The sequence below is a fragment of the Copadichromis virginalis genome, linkage group LG16 (assembly GCF_057382275.1).
Source record: "Copadichromis virginalis isolate Kocher_CV1m ecotype Utaka linkage group LG16, C_Virginalis_male_GT1.1, whole genome shotgun sequence".
Lineage (NCBI taxonomy): Eukaryota > Metazoa > Chordata > Actinopteri > Cichliformes > Cichlidae > Copadichromis > Copadichromis virginalis.
Window position 1 is genome coordinate 10,403,081 of NC_140633.1, and position 22,191 is coordinate 10,425,271.

The window sequence follows — 22,191 nt, forward strand, 5'->3', positions numbered from 1 at the left end:
AAAAAACAGTTGTCCTACCACACATCATTTAAAATTAACTGGTACATGCTCTAAATTAGACAAACCATTTGTTGTCTGTTTTTAGCAGTCACACAGTGGGTGGTGGTAACCCACATTGTGAATCCAAGTCAGTTCTATGTCCAGTCTGTGGCTGAGAGGAGAGAAAGTGAGATCCTTTCAGACAAAATCAACCAACTCTGCAGTGGAGATGGTTGCAGCTTCACTGCAAAGGACACAGTGGAAACAGGTTTGTGTATGTGTGTGTGTGCACTTCGGTTTGTGTGAAAATTTTACATTTCAGTTTAAACATATTTGAGCTGTGCTATATTATAGTGTTTGTAATAATAGCAGTATAAATTTTTTACACGATATAAGAATGCCATATTGTTTTTCTATCACAATGCCATTTTACGTGCCTTAGTGCAAACAACAACAATATATGCTCAGACAGTAGTGTGGAGCTTATGTAGGAGAGAGCAGCGTGTCAGGATTTATGAAGTGAATGGTTCATGAGAATACTTTTTAATCAAAGCTAGATAATGTAAATTGTTCCGTAAACTGTTAATGAGTTAAGGTAACAAAGTGGCATTGAATTTAATTGTGCTCCCTTGGAAAATGTTTGTACTGTAAGAATAAAAATGACTTGACAGTTAATGCAATAATTTAGGAATTTTGTAATTTGTGAACTAATTACTATTGGTTTGATATTGGGTGGAGAAAAATACATTGCAAATCATTTTATTATACTTCGGTGGTAAAAGACTAATGTCGTCACCCTGCCAGGAGAATGAACAGCTGGGAGAAAATTTGAGAACGAGGCAACATTGGATTTTCAAATTGGTACCATTAGTGCATCTCTTAAAAATCTTGGATGAGTTCAAATCTCAGTTAGTTCGACCTCAAGGTCGGAGGTCATCTGCATGTGATAACTCACGGAAGTCACCTAGGATTTTCAAATTTATGCCATCAATGCACCTACTAGTAGGCAGAGGGGTTGCACTGGCAGCTTTCAATATTTTTTTTTTATCTTGCTTCCTTGTTCCCTTTTTGATTATGCTTGAGTTTTCCATATACTGAGAATTAGGGCTGGGCCATATCATACCGTTCACGGTAATACCGGTGTAATGTTGGGCAACGATAGGAAAATGAAATATCGCGATAGAATATGGGTAAAACACACATACGCATTGCCTTTGTTTACATACGCACATGGCGGCGATGCAGAATGAGAAGAGCAAAAGTGGATCGTTAAATGAAACGGATGAACCAGAATTGGTTTGTAAAAATGCTGCAACTTCAGTGGTGTGGAACTGGTTTGGCTTTCATCCGTCAGATACACAACAAAGCACTATTTTTGGTAGAGCATGCTAGCGGGCCGTCGTTATTACCGTGTTTTTGTTTTTTTTTGGAAAATACGGCACACTTAAAATCAATCCTTTGATTTTTCTGAAAATTGACAGTGTCCTTTATAATCTCGTGTGCCTTATGTATGAATTCTGGTTGTGTTTACTGACCTGGAAACGATTTTATGTGCTACACGGCACTTGAAAATCTGTCAAATGTTTCAGTACAACTTTGCTAAGCTACGAAGCCGGACCGCTTGATGGATTGTCGGAGCATTACGGTTACCGTAATCAGGCGCCTCGCGGAGTGATACGTACTTCGCTTCAACATAATATTACCGTATTGTGTGTGTGTGTGTATAACCCGTTTTTAAGTTTTGTGGATATTATACATGGTTATGCTGAGGATATGTTGGCCAGTTTCCACTGGAAATGCCTTTTGGTTAAACTGTCGGCAAGGAATTTGCATTTGCACTGTTAATTTTTATATAACTTTAATGCACTTAAAAAAGCTAAAAAAAAGCTGCTTGTTTAAGTGAAAATACATTGATGTTCTTCTTTTTTTTTTGGACTAATAAAGTTGTGGAGTTGTAAAGTATTTTGTCTAGTGTCAATTATATCATCAGTTATATCGTTATCGCAAATTTTCAAATGTATATCGTGATAAATATTTTTGGTCATATCGCCGTGCTCTACTGAGAATGCATCAAGCCATACTTTTAATTCAGAATGGCTATAGAAATCGTCATGTTTGTTTGTTTTCTTTGATTTACGGTTTCTCTGCAGAATCCTTGATCTGTGTAAAGTGGAACGAGGGCCACTGGTGTCGGGCTAGAGTGGTCGAAGTCTTGCAGAAAGGCTCTTTAGAGCCTGTGAAAACCTGTGCAGTCACCCAGCTGGCTAGTATCCGAGTTTTCTTCCTTGATCATGGACTCACAAAAAGCATCACCATAAATAGGTACACACACACGCACTGCAGTAAACGTAGAACCCCAATTCCCCCAAGAAACTGGGACATTGTAGAAGATTATTTTGACTCTGTGTGTTGTTCATTTCTTTTTCATCAGAGAAGTGGCACATAAGTATACTATGTTTGAAGTTGTCTGTTCTTAGCTTTAGTTAATTCTGTATTGTTTGGATGAATTTACCAGCGAAGACGAGGCTACTGAGGCTTCACTGAGTGCTGTGAACAACCAGCTGAGAAAAGTGGGTAGAGCCGTAAAAAATGACTTGGCTCACTTTGCCCCAATGGTCATCAGATGTTCACTCAAGGACCTGGTGCCTTATGATGTGGTAAGACTGCGGAAATTTATAGACGGATATAGAATTTGTATTTTGAAGAATACTTTCTTGGAAGGTCGATATAGTAAAAGCTCCTTTTTCTTAAGTTTCACGTGCCAGTATTTCAAAAAGTACAAGAAAGAACCTAAATATGCTTTTTATGAGATATTTCTAATGAAGGAAAACAGTGAGTGTTTATTATCATTATTATTATTAAAAGTTCTATTCCCAGTGAAAGATGATACTAGTTTTTCATTGCTTCTTGAAATGTTAGTTGTATTTTTTATTGTGGATAAATATTGTCTGTGTGTGTGTGTGTGTGTGTGTGTGTGGCACAGACAAAGGGCTGGAGTAAAGAGGCACAGGTTGAATTCCGCAATGTGGTTGGCTCTGCAGCAGTGGAGATGCGGCCTTTGGGTCAGGACCGAGAGTCTTTGTTGGTAGACCTGCGGAAAGCTCCCGTGGAACAGTTCAGCTCCAGTGTATTCATCTCTATCAGAGAGTATCTTGTTTTCATTGAAGTAGCCAGGTACCCATAAATGTCATATAACCCAAACCCATAAGAATTAAATGTTATTCATTAGGACTGAATATAAATTTATTTTGAAGCTCTGTCACCAAAATGGCCTAAACTTGTCTATGTTTCCCCCAAAAACTGCTCATAGGTTTTATTCTCCAGTGACGCTGAGCAGGAAGCCTCTGCTGTACTACCCTCCTGTATATCCCAAGATTAACAGCGAGATCAGTGCTATGGTGTGCCATATCAACAACCCTGCTAACTTCTACATCAACCTGGTACTACACATGAACATGAATAAATATGTAATGTCCTCCAATTAATTCCAGATGCCAGCAATATAATTTAAATTAAAAAAATACACAAATTGCATTGCGTGGGGGGGGGGAAAAATTATTAGGGGTGCAACAATACATGTATCGATATTGAACCGTTCGATATGGTGCTTTCGGTTCGGTACGCATATGTATCGAACAATACAAAATTTTTTATTTATTTCATCAACTTTCTTCTGACGATGCTGTCTGTGTTGAGCGCTCAGTGGATCTGCACTGTTGGGTGCAGATCCACTGAGCGCAGCGCAAGCTAGCAAGACAGAAGCTAAGCCCGTTGCAACATGCCAACTGCCTCAACGCTACCCAAAATTGAACCTCCCCCACCCTCATTCAGATCTGGCCTTTGGACCTATTTTGGTTTTCATGTGAAGTATGACCCTGATGGTAAGCGCGTCATGGACAAAAGTAAAACAGTATGTTGGATGTGCCACGCAATGCTCAATAGCTAGGTTTCATTTGACGTAGACGTGACGTCGACGTAAAGCGCGAAATTTGACTGGCGGTCGGAAGTGAAAAAGATAAGCGCAAAATCACAGACAGACAGTACGCAAAATGCCTATGTCCTGTTGTGTTTACGGATGCTCCAGTAGGTCGACCCGAGAAACTGATAAACGGTATTTTAGGGTACCAAAAATAGCCCAACGAAGAGGAGAAAAATGGAAAATTCTAACCGAAAAACGTAGGAAAAAATGGATTTTAAATTTACGTTTACAGTCGGGAGGAGCAGAGTCTGCCAATGCCCGTGTCTGCAGCGACCACTTTGTCAGAGGTAATGTTATGTTTGCAAACGAACTTATTAGCATTAGGTTGTCGTTAAATTCTCGTTTACTTAGTGCTTTTAAGTTAGTAGTCTAATATTGACTTGATTGGGACTATAGGCTGCCCAAGTGCTTTGGATGACGAAGAGTCGGAGGACTGGGCTCCGACGGTCAATCTCGGCTACGAACGAAAACCCAGATCGGAATCAGTTCTCAAACGAGAGAAAAGAATGAAGCTTAAGGCAGAACAGCATCGATGTGCAGAGGCGATTTTGGATATGCAACAGACGGCTGAGAGCCCGGATTTGAGCCTAGTGACAGTGGAGAACAGGCTACTAACCCTGCCATACAATTGCAATGAGCTGCAATCACTTCTCCATCCTCCTTTGCAATTACCCAAGTCTTCAGAGGTGTCTCGTTAGACCGCTGAGAATGGTTTACCTTGAAACAAACAACTGTCACTCTAACGAAGTCCTAAGGATGTGGCATGTTTGTTGACGTTAAAGCCGCTACCGCTAACTGTTAGCGTGTTTAAGATAAAGCAATATAAGAACAAACACTCACCCTTGCAAACACCAAACTGTATCCATCACGGAGACGTTTTGTTCCAAGGTTGTGGACCCACCCGCTGACAAAAAAAATTGTACGCCTCCAGACTCTTGAAAGCTTTCATTTGCTGCCTAGTGTAGTAAGAAGTCTGGAGGACCAAGTAGTTGGTGATATCCACAGCCTCGATAGTAGGCAAATCCTTTACTTCTGTGGTGTATTCGGACATTTTCAAAGAATACGGATCACGTCCGATATATTTTTTAACTATCTGTTTATATCTCTCCCGAGAAACGGGGTCTAAAGTTGCACAATAGCTGCTCTCCTGACTCTCCACAGTGTCCTCCATGTTTACTTCCGCCCTCCACTCAAAAATCGCGCTGCCTCCGCACGTCATCAGAACCACGTGACCGCAACCCAACTATTGGTGGGAACTAGTGCGTCAGCGCAGTTAGCTTGTTAACGTGTTGATGCCGCCCAGACCCACGCACGGGGCGATCCGCGGTAACTCATTAACGGAGATTTGCCACGTTATGGCGTTAATGTAATTTTAATGAGATTAACGCTGACAGAACTAGTGGGAACACAACGAATATGACTGCGCATATACGCCAACATCATCCTAGTGCAAAGACAAGTGGAAGCAGACCAAAACAACAAACACGCATGCTACAAACTTTACCCGAGTCATTTAGACAGCCGTTAGCACAGGATTCTCCTTATGGGGGACCTGATATGTTTAATATGCTGCTGAGAATATAGCCCAGAAGAAGCGGATAGTATAGCTTTTATTTTGGAAAGAGCCATTTCTCTGTAATAAACTCTCTTTTCCAAAGATGAGTGATTTTTCGATCAGATAGATTTATTTTATAGAGACAGAGATAGCATTTTGAATTTTTCCCACACTTATTGGTTAACTGAATCTATCTTCCAACATCGCCACCAGGTTGACAACATGGAGTTCATGTTGCTCTCAGCCAAGCTTCAAGAGTTCTACAATGATCTTGCATTGCTTGAAGAAGACAAGCTCAGCATCTACTGCCCTGTGATTGGACAATCCTGTGTTGCCCGTTTAGATGATAAGCTGTGGTACAGAGCTCAGGTGACAGGTAAGTGTGTGGGTGAGCATGTCAAAGATTGAATAAATGTTTTTACCTGTTTACCATACCTATTATTTAGCACTTCTTAGTGGTCTGATATAATAATGTAGTAGGAAGTAGTAATTTTCCCAATATCTCATTTGATATTACTGTGTTGCTTCCACAGTCCGCCTGCTAGAATGCAGGTTGCATTACCACACAGTTGGTAAGAGAAGAGAGAGACCAATAAGTTTATGTCCCTCTTCTCAGCTGTACAAGTAAAATGGCAGAAAATCGTACTAAACCCTGTCCCACACAGCATTAAATTATTTGGGCTTTTGTAATCTGTAATTAGTGGACATAAGTGTTTGAAAAGCAGCTGAACAGATAAAATGGTGCTAAATCTACATTTTCTATTTTTCATAATTTGTTAAACAGCTGCATAGTTAAAACATGCACTGTTACAAGTTTTAAAAAAATGACAACTGAATGTTAATCAGAAAGACTTGTTTATTTAACAGCAGCAGCATTTTTGTTAGCAAAACAAAAACAATTCCGTGGTTCTCATCCTCGACTGGAGTTAATTTAGGTTAGGTTAAAACTTTGGAACTATTCGGTTGAGTCAGTAAGCATTTGGCTTTGTTAAAACAACGGAAACATTTACAGAAAATGATTATAAGTGTGCATGCTACTAGTTAAGGCTGTCGAGGTTGTGGGTTTTCATTTTAGGCTGTTGGTATTGGGGTTTGCCATGTAACATCATGCAAAAATGACTCAAGATTGATCTCACATTGGATGTGTTCTAAGCATCGGTTGCTACAGGAAAATGGCTGGCAGTGGTTTCTGGCTCTTCCTTAGTTGCATAGAAAATGCTGCACCAAAGACTTGTGATTCTTTGGTTGTTAGCAGATTGCCATCCAATTTTTCAGGCTGCAAATACTTGTTATCGACTAGCAGAGCCATTGTTTTCTCATGAAGATATTTCTTCATACATAATTTTTTTTTTCACTTAATCTTCAACCTTTTCTTAAACCTTTGTTCAGCAAAACATTTTTATTTATTTTTTTGCTGTACACTATTGTAACTGTTTGTCTGTGTGTGTCTGTGTAGGGCATCCAGGAGGAAGAAAAGTGGAGGTTCAGTTTGTTGACTTAGGCAACAGGAAAATCTTGTCAGTCAGCGACTTGAGGAAGATCAAAGATGAGTTCTTTGCCCTTCCTGCAAGGGTGAGACCACAGAATTTTATGTATTTTTTGTTTTTTAATTATTATTCATTATCGGAATTTATTGCATGTAAACAGAATCTACAGTATCTGTAAGTTGTGAACAAAAGTAACATACCTAAAAATCATCCAGTAAAATGAGTTCATTTCTTGACTCCAGTTCAGTTCAATTAAAATGGTCTAACATGAGGGTGTGTGCTCACTCCTTGATAAGGTTGAAAGTTATCAGTGTTTCCCACATATAGAGTTTAGTTATAATAATAATAATAATAATAATAATAATAATAATGGATTGGATTTATATAGCGCTTTTCGAGACCCTCAAAGCGCTTTGGGTGGGCTGGTCTGGTGTATTTGCCACCTTATTTTGGCATTTTGTTTAATATTTTATCATAAAATGAAAATGTACGTGTATTTGTTTATATTGTGTTAAAATTTTGAATAGCGTTGGGTTAAGTCAACAGGAAATGACTTCCTGTGTGCAGGCAATCAACTGCTGTTTGTCTGATGTGATTCCTGTGGATGGAGAGTCTTGGACCGATGCGTGTACTAACAGATTCATCAGCCTAGCCAACCAAAAACTGGTTACTATTATAGCTACAGGTACTGTTAATTGAAGTGTAAAACATAAGTTCCTCTGTAAACATAGCACACAAAAAAGCCATTTATGTCATCTTTTGTTGTGTGTATGCTCCTTCCAGGACAAGGCCCTAAGTCTGAGCCTCTCCCAGTCAAACTGTTTCAAGGTGAAGTGAATGAGCCACTAACCAGCATTGCTGAACTGCTGGTCAAAGAGGAGCTGGCCTGCTTCAAAGAGAGGTTAGTTCTCCCAAGTTTGATATAGAACTTGCAATAGAAAGTGTTCATGATAAATAAGGGCATTCATTTGATTAGCGGGTAAATGTTTCCAACAAATTGCTCATAATGAAATGATTGTAAACTTAGAATTAATCAATTAAAAATGGGTACTGGGTAGTCGAAGCTGCCATGTTAACCCAAATCTTGAATACAGTGGCTTAGATGGACATCACCATTGCCCCTAATCATGGCTCATGTATGTGGCTACAGACCAGCCACATAGCACGCCAAAGGCAGAGAAAAAGAGAGCTTGTAGACATTCACTTGCTGTGGAAGCAGATTTTAATTAGAGATATGAGGGATCTATGTTTTACCATCTGAGAAGGGGCGCCCTTCACCAAAGAAGTGAAAAGGAAAAGAGGCAATGTTACCAGTATCTGGATATAAGGTTATCCTCTTCCTCCTCACCTCTAGCCTCATCTCATGACCTAACGTCAGAAAAGTTCCATAAATATGCAAATTTATTCCTGATATTGTCTCAATTACTTCATGTCAGCAGAATAAACATGTCTCTCCTATCTCTGTGCAACTGACAATGAGGTATAACTATAGCTGGTTAGAAGCTAACATTATGCAAGCTAAAGGTCACACTTCTCATCATTACATTCTCACACCGCATTAGAGTTTATTCGCTTTCAGTCCAACAACTTTAGATCAAGTTCAAAGAAAGTTTCAGTAACTCCGGCTAAAACTATCAGTAAACGTTACAGTTCTTTGCTGGAGTTCAGGATATCATCAGCAACTCACCTCAGTATTGCTGTTATTGGACAGAGGTGAGCTGCACAGACTCGTTGACTCACCCCGGGCTCTTCTCACAAAGTTTTATAGCCTCCCCCACAGTAAATAGACATGAACACATATTGGCAGATGCGAGGTAAACAGGGGACTGACATTCAACATTCACTAAAGATGAACAGCAGCCACCGTAGCTAGGATTATGTTCTTGAGTTCGGAGGGGTAAGAAAACAAACTCAATTAACTGCAGTCAAATGATGCAGTATTTTTCATGCTCTAACTTTAAGAATTTAATGTATCTTGTGCTTGTTGTGCCTCTTTATTTATATTTTTTTTGGGGGGTGGGGGGGTTTGTTCTTTGTTTTGTTCCTTACAATCAATCATTGCACTTTTCTGCCAATTTAATGTACATTGTTTCCAGTTCACTTAATTTTCTTCTGTCACTGTCCACTTACGTCCCTTCTGATGTAGCCTGAACCCTAAGAATGCCTGGCCCTCTGGTGATGATTCAGCCATATGGGACCCTCCACTTGAGGTTGGATTAGCAACAGGGCTAGTTGATGTCCCAGACCAAATAATCTCTGGAAACCAAAAAGAGGACCCAATTGAGCCTCAGCTGAAGCTCCCTGCCCAACTCAAAGACCTGAAAGTGAGAGTCTGCCATGTCAACTCTCCAAGCAGCTTCTATGTCCGCTTCGCCCAGTACGACTCTCAGCTCAAAAGGTCAGCTTTGAAAAAGCAAGACGGTCATTATGATTATATCATTTTCTTGAATGAAATATTTATACAGATAGGTCATTCATCCAAGAATTATCTGTACTTTTCTATACTCATACAAGAGTATGAGTATAGAAAAGTACAGATAATTTTTTTTTTTTTTGCCTGTCCCGTTTGGTTCTTTTGCCATCAGAATTATTGTCTAAAGGCGAAGAAAGATACCCAACGGATTTACTTTACCAAATTGACCATCCCAGACTTGCCGTAATGGTCTATTTGATTCACCTTTTATTTCTATACTCATACTCAAAATGCTCATTCTTTACTACTTAGTCCTGTTAGCAGTTATTAGTACAATACAAATAAAACAAAGTACTACATTTGTCATCAGGTTGAGGGCACTAATTATACAGCAATAAAAGGGAATATAAGAACAAAGTTACTAAGAACAGATATAGCTAAAAGATGAAGTACATAAATGAAATATTGAACCACATATAAAATGGGGACACTAACTACAGTGGGGCAAAAAAGTATTTAGTCAGCCACCGATTGTGCAAGTTCCCCCACTTAAAATGATGACAGAGGTCAGTAATTTGCACCAGAGGTACACTTCAACTGTGAGAGACAGAATGTGAAAAAAAAATCCATGAATTCACATGGTAGGATTTGTAAAGAATTTATTCGTAAATTAGGGTGGAAAATAAGTATTTGGTCACCTCAAACAAGGAAAATCTCTGGCTCTCACAGGCCTGTAACGTCTTCTGTAAGAAGCTTTTCTGTCCCCCACTCGTTACCTGTATGAATGGCACCTGTTTGAACTCATCATCTGTATAAAAGACACCTGTCCACAGCCTCAAACAGTCAGACTCCAAACTCCGCCATGGCCAAGACCAAAGAGCTTTCGAAGGACACCAGGAAAAGTATTGTAGACCTGCACCAGACTGGGAAGAGTGAATCTACAATAGGCAAGCAGCTTGGTGTGAAAAAATCAACTGTGGGAGCAATCATCAGAAAATGGAAGACATACAAGACCACTGATAATCTCCCTCGATCTGGGGCTCCACGCAAGATCTCATCCCGTGGGGTCAAAATGATCATGAGAACGGTGAGCAAAGATCCCAGAACCACACGGGGGGACCTGGTGAATGACCTGCAGAGAGCTGGGACCAAAGTAACAAAGGTCACCATCAGTAACACACTACAACGGCAGGGAATCAAATCCCGCAGTGCCAGACGTGTTCCGCTGCTGAAGCCAGTGCATGTCCAGGCCCGTCTGAAGTTTGCCAGAGAGCACATGGATGATACAGCAGAGGACTGGGAGAATGTCATGTGGTCAGATGAAACCAAAGTAGAACTTTTTGGTATAAACTCAACTCGTCGTGTTTGGAGGAAGAAGAATACTGAGTTGCATCCCAAGAACACCATACCTACTGTGAAGCATGGGGGTGGAAACATCATGCTATGGGGCTGTTTTTCTGCCAAGGGGACAGGACAACTGATCCGTGTTAAGGACAGAATGAATGGGGCCATGTATCGTGAGATTTTGAGCCAAAACCTCCTTCCATCAGTGAGAACTTTGAAGATGAAACGAGGCTGGGTCTTCCAACACGACAATGATCCAAAACACACCGCCCGGGCAACAAAGGAGTGGCTCCGTAAGAAGCATTTGAAAGTCCTGGAGTGGCCTAGCCAGTCTCCAGACCTCAACCCCATAGAAAATCTGTGGCGGGAGTTGAAAGTCCGTGTTGCTCGGCGACAGCCCCAAAACATCACTGCTCTCGAGAAGATCTGCATGGAGGAATGGGCCAAAATACCAGCTACTGTGTGTGCAAACCTGGTAAAGACCTATAGTAAACGTTTGACCTCTGTTATTGCCAACAAAGATTATGTTACAAAGTACTGAGTTGTATTTTTGTTATTGACCAAATACTTATTTTCCACCCTGATTTACGAATAAATTCTTTACAAATCCTACCATGTGGATTCATGGATTTTTTTTTCACATTCTGTCTCTCACAGTTGAAGTGTACCTCTGGTGCAAATTACTGACCTCTGTCATCATTTTAGGTGGGGGAACTTGCACAATTGGTGGCTGACTAAATACTTTTTTGCCCCACTGTAGATGGAAAAGCTATGTTGAATAAGTGAGTTTTTAAATGGGATTTAAAAGATAAAATGGAGTCTGACGCATGGATAGCAATGGGAAGGTTGTTCCACAGATTAGGTGCAACCAGGGCAAAAGCGCGGTCACCCCTAGATTTAAGTCTGGATCTAGGCTGAGCCAATTAGTATCTTGACAAGTAATTTAGGTTGTAGATTAATTAGATTTAGCTGTTTTATTGTATGATAGGTTGGCTGGCTGACTTAGATTAGATTAGATTAGATAGAACTTTATTAATCCCTCGGGTGGGTTCCTCTGGGAAATTCGATTTCCAAAAAAGCACAGCACCGACAGAAGTTACAGAGTTACAGAATATTATATATATATACACACACACACACACACACACACACACACACACACACACACACACACACACACACACGTATATAAATACAGAGACAATATAAATAAAATATACGAAGGGGATAAATAGAATAAATAGGAATAAAAAATAAAAATACAAGTGAATTGCACATTTCAAGTATTGAGGTCTATTGCACTGTTGACTATTTACAAAAGTATTGCACAAAAGGTATTGCACAGTGAGGTGAAGAGGCACTACAGCTGAGTTGTTCCCCCCTCCTTTGTCCTCCTGTTTCCCCTCCCTCTCCCCTCCAGAGAGGAGTTAAACAGTCTGATGGCGTGTGGGACAAAGGAGACTTGAAATGCAAGTCAAGAACTGAACTGGGTTTTTTTGGGTTTTTTTGTTTTTTCCTCCCTCTTCTTATTGAGCACCAACACACAAATCACAACATATAAAGCAGTTGGTTGTTACTCCCATAATATAATACTGTGTAAATGTTTTGACCCTCTTCTTGTTTCTTTCTATTTTACTTCCAGACATTCTTGTCATTTTTAAGTGGTCTTGGGTTCTCCAGTCCGCTCTTTGTACCTTATCATTTTCATTGTAATGTTTTTTGCTTAAGTCACTTAAAACTGATCTCTGAATCATTCAAGCATTAAAAAAATGGCCAACTCAAGGCATGAAAAGCAAATAATTAATTTTAAATTGTATCAGAACTTTTATAGTAGCAGCCAAAACACATCGTTTGTTCCATTTCTTTAGTTGGATGTATGAAAAACACTAAAGATGTAATACTATTTTTGCACAACCATGTTTTTTCAAATAGTCGACAGATATAAATAGAAAATTAATAGAATTAATATTAATAGAAAAATTGACATATCTTGCCATTGTGTGCAGCATGTTCATTTAAAAATTGAGGAAACTGTGTGGAGGAAAAAAGAACAGGTGTTGGGCCTCAAGGCACTTTATGTTGTAAATTCATAAAGTTACTCTACAGTTGTTAAGGAGGTCCTGACACCCCTTTGGAGTTATATATACTGTCATGTTGCTTGTTTTTTCAGGATATGTGAACTGGTAAAGCAGGAGTGTGCACGAATAGAGCCCCAGGATGTGGAATGGAAGGCAGACATGTACTGTGCTGCACTCTTCAATGGAGTTTGGGAGAGAGCACAGATATGCTCTGACGTCACATCTAGCGACAGTGCAGAGGTAAAACAAGTGTTGCTCCCAAAAAACACCATCAAACTATTTTCTTTTAATCCAAGAGTTAAATGGCACTGAAAGTCAGTATTACATGTAAATAATCTTTTTTTTTAAATCCAACAAACTGCATGTTGGCAGAGATGTATATCATTTGCAGTTGAATATAATAGTAACTGTAGCTTGATACTTTCAGATAATAAAGATTTGTTGATTTTTTTAATTTATTTATTTTTTAATGGGAAGGTTGTAGGACTCCTCTGATTTACATTGTTATGCATGACTTTTTCTGTTACCTCTAAGGGTGCAAAATGAGGTCAAACCATTGATTCATAACAGCTGTCCAGACATACTAGAATTTCTCTTTAAATGCATAATTATAGCATTATCAACACTGATTATGTCTTTGCTGGCTGGTACCAGGTGAGACTGTGTGATCACGGAAAGATGATGAAGATCGATGTCAGTAACCTGCGACCGTTGCCATCTTCCTTGATTGGCTCCCTAGCACTTGAGTGCACTCTTAACGACATCAGGTTACACACACACAGACACTCACAGAGTTTAATTACAAACAAGGACACGTATAATATATTTGCCAATAAGAAGTAGGGCCAGGTTGTTTAATTTAAATGTAATGTCACAGTATGACAATTTGACAGTAGTAATAATAATAATAATCATAGTAGTTATGTTAACCAGTAAACCTCTGATTTTTTTAAAGTTTTTAATCAGTTAATGTGCTGTTACAGTTTTGTGATGGTGTATATAGATGTGTCCCCATTAGTTTTACTATAATGTGACAGCTTGATTTTGCTGCCATACAGTTTCAGTACTCTGGTTTGGATAAAAGGTGTACTACTCCAGTTTGTGTTTCTTTCTCACTTTTTCTTTTTATTTGCTCTTTGTCCCTTTTAGGCCCACGGGAGGCCGATCTACCTGGACAAATACAGCCTGTGACTCATTCTCCTACTACTTGACAGGAGCCTCGGCTGTTATGACGATCAAGGTCTTCCTGTCTTTTCCACCCGTTATCACCCTGTCACTACCCGATCCGTACCGGAAACCCGATCGGTACCCCGCATGCGCAAATCTTACGTCACTTCCTCTCTTTGCCAACATTGCGACATTCAATACATTTGAATGATACGGTTAGCGCCCAGTTAGCTCCTAGCATTTCTCGGCAGCTCTGCCTCCTTTTCGACTACCAGGACATTTAAACAATGAATAATCCGTATCCGCAACAAATTTTTGCTTTTCTCCTCAACAGAAAGCGTTCCCCGATTGAACAACAGCGCCGTAAAATAAGAAGAATGGTGCCTAATGACAGAGTTAATAATACAGACTTTATAATATGTCACGTGAAGATTCAGCAGCCAGATGAAGTGTTTACTGGCAATTGACAGTGATAGCGGACATTATCATCACTTTTCCAACAATCCTCTCCACACAGACAAGCATAAACACACTCGATTATCACTAAATCAAATTTAACACACGTTTGTAATGACGCTAATTCAGTTTACAATAGGGTTCATTCGCTCAGTCAGCAGGTGGCGGTATCCTCGTACACTGGGGAGTACACTGCCATTAAACGAACAGAAGAAGAAGAAAACCCCTGCACATGCGCGGTACGGATCGGGTAGACCCGATTTGTACGGTCTGACTTTGCACATGCGCAGTAAGGATCGGGAGTCCCGATCTGTCACTATCTTTTAATTTTTTTATTTTTGTCTACATTATATTAAATGTTTCATTATCGGAAACATGTTAAGAGATACTTGTTATTCTTAACATCTTAACAGATACTCTGACCTGTAACTATCGTAAAATGCTTCGACCGGAAGTAGACACCTTTCACGCATGCGGGGTACCGATCGGGTTTCCGGTACGGATCGGGTAGTGACACGTCCAGTTTCTTTCTACTTTGATTTTTGCCTGTTTTTTTGGGTGGGGGTGTTTGTTTGTTTGTTTTTCTGCTTTTCAAAGTATGTTTCTCTCTACTACTTTCTCATTTTCAAGGAGTTAACAGATGAGCGTCCAGTACCTGTCACTTTGTTCTGCTCCAATAGAATGGGAGAGTTTATCAGCATTGCAGATTTTCTGGTTAGTGAAGGCCTCGCGCTCAGGCAAAGAAAACCAAGGTGTGTGAGTGCATGTTCCACATGCATTGTGGGGTCAGGTGTGTTGGTGTGCACAGGCTTATTCTCCTTCTCCAAATAATCTCTCTTAACCTCTTCTGAATCCCTGTACTTCTGGTAGACATTGCAAAACATCAGAAATATTGTAAATATAAGAAAACCAGACACAGCAGAGTTTATTTATTTATTTTATAACCACTAGTTGATATTCCAGTTTAAGCAAATGTTTCTAATGTATATCCTGTCTTTTGTTTGTGGCTTTGCCCTGTTGCAGCAATATTAATGTTCAGCAACCCAAAGACATGGATCCACCATCTACAGTGAGAGAGGTACAAAACAAGAGTGAGACAGAAACCAGTTCCCCATCTGTTCCTGTTATTTCCTTCCCCTTCCAGTCATCCACTGTCAGTGGTCACATGCCTCCAAAACCAGCCCCTCGCTCCATTATGACAGCTGAGAAGGTGATTATGCACACACCAAGATTTTGTGTTATAAAAATAGACAATAATGTCATTAATGATAATGTGGTATATAATAATTCTCCAAGCCAATATTTGTGTGTGTCTGTGTATGCAGGTAAAGACTTCATTGTACCAACCCCCAGAGCTGCCATGTCTTGGTCACATTCAGATAAGCATTTCTGCTGTTGGAGAGGACGGTCTCATTTATGTGAGAACACAAAATGCAGGTACACAAAAGATCACGCCATTATTTTTATTTATATTTTTTTACCTCTACATACTTGCATAGCTTACATCTTATCATAGAAAGGAAATTGGGCTTAAAATATATTAACTGCGCTGCATATGCTTTAAGGAGAAGTAACTGTCAAAGTTAGCTGTCAGGGCTGGACCTTAAGAACAGTCCTGTTGTTAAAAACAGTCATTAATAGGCCTGGAAAGTGCTGCTGTTTGTATCTGTTCTATTGTATTAGGTTGATTAAGTGTACCTGTCTAAAGTGAAAGTTAAAGTATATTTTGTCATCTGTCAGGTTATCAGCTGGAGCAGCTTAAGGAGAGGATTCAGCAGAGCATGAAGGCATTGCCCAGACAGAAGCCCTACACCTGGAAATCAGTCTTGGGCTGTGCTGTCATTGGACCTGACATGTTGTGGTACCGAGGACAGCTGTTGGAAGTGCTGGGAGGGCATGTTAAGGTCCATTTTTTTATTTCCTTTAGTGCTTTTAAAGTAAATGCATTTTGCATTTAATAATAATAAATAATACATTTTATTTGAAAGCGCCTTTCAAAACACTCAAGGTCGCTGTACACAGTAGAATAAAAGCGACATAAAAGCAAGAAGTTTACAGAATCACAAAAGCATAAGACATAAACAAATGAAATAGGAGAGTGGAAAGGTTATGTGGGATAAGCTATTTTGTACAAGTAGGTTCTGAGTTTGGACTTAAAGAGAGAGAAGGAAGAGATGTTTCTTAAATCAGGAGGTCGGGAATTCCATTTAAACAAGAGAAAAGCTAAAACCAAGGCCAGACAATGGATAGATTTCTGTAAGATACTGAGTATAAATTGACTGTATTTTTAGCTTTAGTGATATAAAAAGTAATATATGTTGCTTATTTAGTATTACCATCAATAGTTACACTTGATGGAATAATCTCTGATATTCCAACTTCAATATGTCATCAATGGCAGCTGTAGCTCAGGTAGTAGAGCGGGTCACTAAATGGAAGGTTGTTGGTTCGATCCCAGTCTGCTCCAGTCTCCATGCCAAATATCCTTGGGAAGATACCAACCCCAGGTTGCTCTCCGATGCATGCATCAGAGTGTGAATGTGTATGAATGTTAGTTAGGTAGCACTGACAACTTAGAAAAGTGCTTGTGTGAATGGGTCTGATTGGGTGAATGAACAAGTTGTATAAAGCACTATATAAGAACCAGTCCATTTACCAATATTATATGCTAAACTGCATATAACATTTAAAAACATTCATTTGATGGTACGTTAATACAACTTTTGTTCATGTTTATATTACCAGGTGCAGTATGTCGATTATGGTCTGGTGGAGAACATCCCGGTGGTTCATGTGTACCCCATCCTCCTGTGTGACGATGTACCTCAGCTCTGCATGATCTGCCAGCTGCTTGGCATCAACCCTGTAAGGAAGAGATTGTGTCTGTCACTCCATCCATCTTTTATTTTTTTTTAAAAAGACTGCTGATGTCACGTGATGCGTCGAGCTGAGCAGACGTGAGTTTATGACCTCTGCACTGGACAGCTGTAAAATATTGGTATTTTAGCTCATTTTTGCCAACAAGTTGCCTCGAATATCTATATAATGTCTCTAGACGAGTTTTTCGCACACCCTGGATCAAGCAAAAAGAGAGAAATGGGCAAACGTGGAGTCAAAGCAAAAGCTAGCAGTGACCTGGTAGCTAGCACTTGCCCCGAAAAGGAGACCATGTGCGACGCTGAGGATGCACTAAGTACACTGCGGGATGACGTGATTGTGGACAAGGTGACTTCTAACATATCCAAGTATATGGATATCAAGATATCCGAAGTCATAAATCCAATAAACGAGCTCACCGAGAAATTCGACAATCTGATAGAAAGAATGGAAACCGTGGAGCAGCGGGTCTTGGACTTGGAAGATGTCACGGCTACAAATGAGCCACGTATTGCCGCTCTCGAGACCCAGCTTAAGAAGGCCATGGAGCGTCTGGAAAGCTTTGAGAATCAGAGCCGGCGGCAGAACGTGAGGATTGTCGGGATAAAGGAAGGCGCGGAGGGCAGAGCACCAGTGGACTTTTTTAAAAAATGGATACCAGAAGTCCTGGGCCTTCAACAGGGTGCCATTACAGTCGACAGAGCCCATCACACTGGACCACCTATGAGGCTTACCGGCACGGAGGGACCGCGTACAGTACTGGTCCGGCTTCATTACTACACCGATACACAGAGGATTCTCCAGGCTGCCAGGGCTAAAGGTACCGTAAACACAGAGGCAGGAAAAGTATCCTTCTATCAGGATTTCTCCGCCGAGGTGGCTCGAAAGAGAAAGGAGTCGGCGAATGCGCGTAAAGCTCTCCGAGAGGCGGGGATCAAATATTCCTTCCTTTATCCAGCCATCATTAAAATATTTAACCCGATGGCACCAGCATCTCCCTCGCGACCACCCAGGACGTCAAGGACTATATGAGCAAATTGCCAAGACCTAAATAAACTGTTGGTGCACGACAGCGTCATTGTAACGTAGGTTACAAACTCAAGGCTTACAGCATTATAGTATTGATAACGAGCTACGGTATAGAGTATACTTTGATTTTTGACATACACTCCAGTGCAGGGATGTTACGCGTTTGTGGCCCCCCACAGCTGTACTTTAGAGTAGGGTACATCTAGATGTGTAATTTATTTTTTGTTATTTTGTGTTATTTGTGTTGGGGAGGGTTGAGGTTTCCAGGCTTTGTGTTCAGGTTTTGCTGGGAACCAGTGTTCTTGTTTTATGCTCAATTATTTTGGTTAATAGGCTCAGACTGGTCAAATGTAGATTTGGTTAAATATGTAAACAACACAATATATACATTACTTTTCCTATATGTCAGTTAAGATAAGTACTTGGAATGTTAAAGGGTCCAACAATGTGGTGAAAAAAAAGTCAATTTTAAATTCTCTGAAGAAAGATTTGACTCACATTGCTTTTTTGCAAGAAACCCATTTGACAGATGATGAACACAGAAAATACTGTAGAGAATGGGTTGGTCAAATTTTTTTCTCATCCTACTCCACAAATAAAAGGGGGGTTATTACCCTTATACACAAAAATCTTCCCTTCAATGTTACAGCCACTCACAAGGACAATGAAGGAAGATATATATTGGTTAAAGGGATGTTGCATGGGGAAACTGTTCTCCTAGGTAATATATATGCGCCGAATGCACAGGATGGCGAATTTTATACGGTATTATTTAGTCAATTAGTGGACATGGACTGTGCTAATATAATATTAGCGGGTGACTTTAACTGTGTTTTATGCCCTAAAATGGATAAATTTCCCCCACAATCTATCTTGACCAAAAACTCCAAAGCCCTTTGGCAAATTATAAATGAGCTTGACCTTATAGATGTCTGGCGACACTATAATCCACTATCTAAGGAGTACACTTTCCATTCTAACCCTCACTTGTCAGCATCTCGTATAGATTATATTTTTATGTCCAAGTGTATCAGTCAGTTAGTTCAGCAGGTAAATATTGGTCATATAGGTCTCTCTGACCATGCTCCTGTTGTCTTAACCATTCAACCCATGAGACATATTGAGCGCTCTAGGTCTTGGAAGATGAGCACACTGTCTCTTTTGGATGAGAAATTTATACATTTCACAACAGAGCAAACAACAGTATTCTTAGAAATAAATGATAAAGAGGAGATAGACACGAGAACTTTATGGGATAGCTATAAGGCTTACATGAGAGGGATGATTATTTCATACACAAGTCATAAAAGGAAGCAACGATTAATAAGGCAGTTAGAGATCGAGAATAATATAAAAAAAGCTGGAGAAACAATACTATGTAACAATCAGCTGAAACATTAAGTGAGCTTAATATTGCCAGGACATCTTTGCGTAATTTGATAATGCGAAAGGCTGAAAGAGATGTCCTTCTTGCCAGACAACAGCTTTTTGAATCAGCTAGTAAGCCTAACCGCTTTCTGGCTCGTCTTGCAAGGAATACTCCATCAAGTTCCTTTATCACAGCTATTGTGGATGTGAATGGTGAAAGACAAGTAGGAAACCGTCAGATTAATGAGTGCTTCAGAGAATTCTATACAAACTTATATCAATCTGAGATGGACATAACAAGGCTTAACTCAGGCTTCTTCCTAAACGACTTAGTATTCCCTCAGCTTTCTGAAGATCAGGTAAGCCTGCTGGAGTCACCCATAACAATGATAGAGGTGGATAAAGCACTCAAGTCAGGGAAATGTCCTGGGGCAGATGGTTTCCCAGTAGAATTTTTTAAGGTAATGAAAATGAAGTTAAATAGTTTATTATTAAGGGTTTTTAATAAAGCATTTGAAGAATCGAAACTCCCAGAATCTATGTACCAGGCTAATATAACATTGATAGCTAAAAAAGATAAAAATCCAGAGTCATGCTCATCTTACAGGCCTATTTGTCACGGCTGCCGAGGCGAGCCGTGTGGAGTTGGAAAAAGGACCCAAGAGCAAGCAGTGTATGAAAAGATTAGTGGAGTTTATTTACAAGGTGTCAGTGGCAGGAACAGAAAACGAATAATGAGACAAACTAACGGAAACCTAAACTGGGAAAACTAAAGAGCAACTAGAAATCCACAGGACACTGGGTGAAAGGCAGAGAGACGCAGACTGACGGAGGATACAAAAACGCAGAGAGACACAGATGAATGCAGAAAAGCGCGGACTTACATGGAGTAATACAGACGAACCGGCAACAGGCAGGAGAACACACAGGGCTTAAATACACACACCAGTAATCAGGGGATAAGAGACAGGAGGGCAACACAGCTGGGAGAAATCAGAGCTGACGGGACAGGGGAAATGTAAACTGAACACACTCACATCAGACATGAACCTTCAGAATAAAACAGGAAATTAACAGACAGAGAACCAGACAGGACACTGAACTTGACAGGCAGACTCATGAGCAGACACAATAACACCATGGACAGACAGAGGGAACACAGAGAAGTGGGAGCAGGCAGGCAAAGAACAGAAACCTAACAAATGGCAAAATAACAACAGAATACACACTCTGAATGAACAAAAGCATAAGGAAACACAAAACACTGAGTCCTCAGACTCAGGACCATGACACTATTAGCCTTCTTGGTGCTGATAATAAGATACTTTCAAAGATACTGGCTCTTAGGCTAGAAAAAGTAATGTGCTCTATCGTGCATGCTGATCAGACAGGCTTTATTAAGGGGAGGAATTCTTATAATAATACTCTACGCCTATTTAATATTATTCATTTTTTAAATTTTCATCAGATCCCTGGGGTTGTTGTCTCTATGGATGCCGAAAAGGCATTCGATAGAATTGAATGGGAATATATGTTTGAAATAATGAGAAGATTTGGGTTTGGAAAAAACTTTCTGGGGTGGATCAAAATTATATACAAATCACCAATAGCATCTGTGTTAACTAACGGCTTGTTATCTTCCCCATTTTCACTGAGCAGAGGTACAGCACAAGGTAGCCCATTGTCACCACTATTATTTGCTTTGGCCATCGAGCCCTTGGCCATGGCCATTAGACAAAATCCAAGTGTTCTTGGAGTTAAAATTGGGGATAGACAACATAAAATTCTGCTTTATGCAGACGATATTCTTCTGACACTGACTGACCCGGTTAACTCTTTACCCGTTCCTATTAGGTGTATCAAGGACTTTGGTCTTATATCTGGATACAAAGTAAATTTTGATAAATCTGTTATAATGACTTTGTGTAGTGGAGGGGATAATGAACCTTTATATGTTAAACCTTTTCATTGGGCACCATCAGGTTTTGTATATTTGGGAGTTAAAGTTACACCAAATGTTGGACACTTGTATAGAGAAAATATTAATGGAATGGTTCAAGATCTTTGGGAGATGCTGACAAGATGGAGATCACTTCCGATATCATTTTTGGGAAGAATAAATCTCATTAAAATGGTAATCCTACCGAAAATATTATATCCCACAGGCATGTTGTTTGCAATCTTGAAATCAGAAGATATTAAAGTAATTAACAAGGCTATAGTGGATTTCATTTGGGCAGGAAGAAAACCCAAAATTAAATTGGAGACACTACAGTTACCGAAAGATCTGGGCGGGTGGGGAGTGCCAAACATAGAAAATTATGTCCTCTCAACACAAGCGAGGGTTCTTTCTTCCTGGATACATGAACATTCTGATCTGCCATGGCTAAATATTGAGGAAGTATTATGTAAACCATCCTCACCTGTTAACTTCTTAGGGAAACGTCTAAATGACTTAC

General features: G+C 39.9%; 1 protein-coding gene across 1 annotated transcript in view; it reads left to right on the forward strand.

Annotated features, from left to right (window-relative positions):
* Positions 1 to 22,191, forward strand: part of rnf17 (ring finger protein 17) — a 38,894-nt gene that overhangs the window by 9,090 nt on the left and 7,613 nt on the right. The window contains exons 12-29 of the mRNA XM_085435250.1: positions 86 to 247; positions 2,130 to 2,301; positions 2,495 to 2,636; positions 2,963 to 3,153; positions 3,290 to 3,419; positions 5,727 to 5,889; positions 6,970 to 7,085; positions 7,568 to 7,685; positions 7,784 to 7,901; positions 9,147 to 9,398; positions 12,928 to 13,075; positions 13,490 to 13,602; positions 13,985 to 14,075; positions 15,089 to 15,210; positions 15,482 to 15,668; positions 15,784 to 15,895; positions 16,199 to 16,362; positions 17,204 to 17,323. Coding sequence (XP_085291376.1) covers positions 86 to 247; positions 2,130 to 2,301; positions 2,495 to 2,636; positions 2,963 to 3,153; positions 3,290 to 3,419; positions 5,727 to 5,889; positions 6,970 to 7,085; positions 7,568 to 7,685; positions 7,784 to 7,901; positions 9,147 to 9,398; positions 12,928 to 13,075; positions 13,490 to 13,602; positions 13,985 to 14,075; positions 15,089 to 15,210; positions 15,482 to 15,668; positions 15,784 to 15,895; positions 16,199 to 16,362; positions 17,204 to 17,323 — 2,621 coding nt within the window. The remainder of the gene's footprint in view (positions 1 to 85; positions 248 to 2,129; positions 2,302 to 2,494; positions 2,637 to 2,962; positions 3,154 to 3,289; positions 3,420 to 5,726; positions 5,890 to 6,969; positions 7,086 to 7,567; positions 7,686 to 7,783; positions 7,902 to 9,146; positions 9,399 to 12,927; positions 13,076 to 13,489; positions 13,603 to 13,984; positions 14,076 to 15,088; positions 15,211 to 15,481; positions 15,669 to 15,783; positions 15,896 to 16,198; positions 16,363 to 17,203; positions 17,324 to 22,191) is intronic.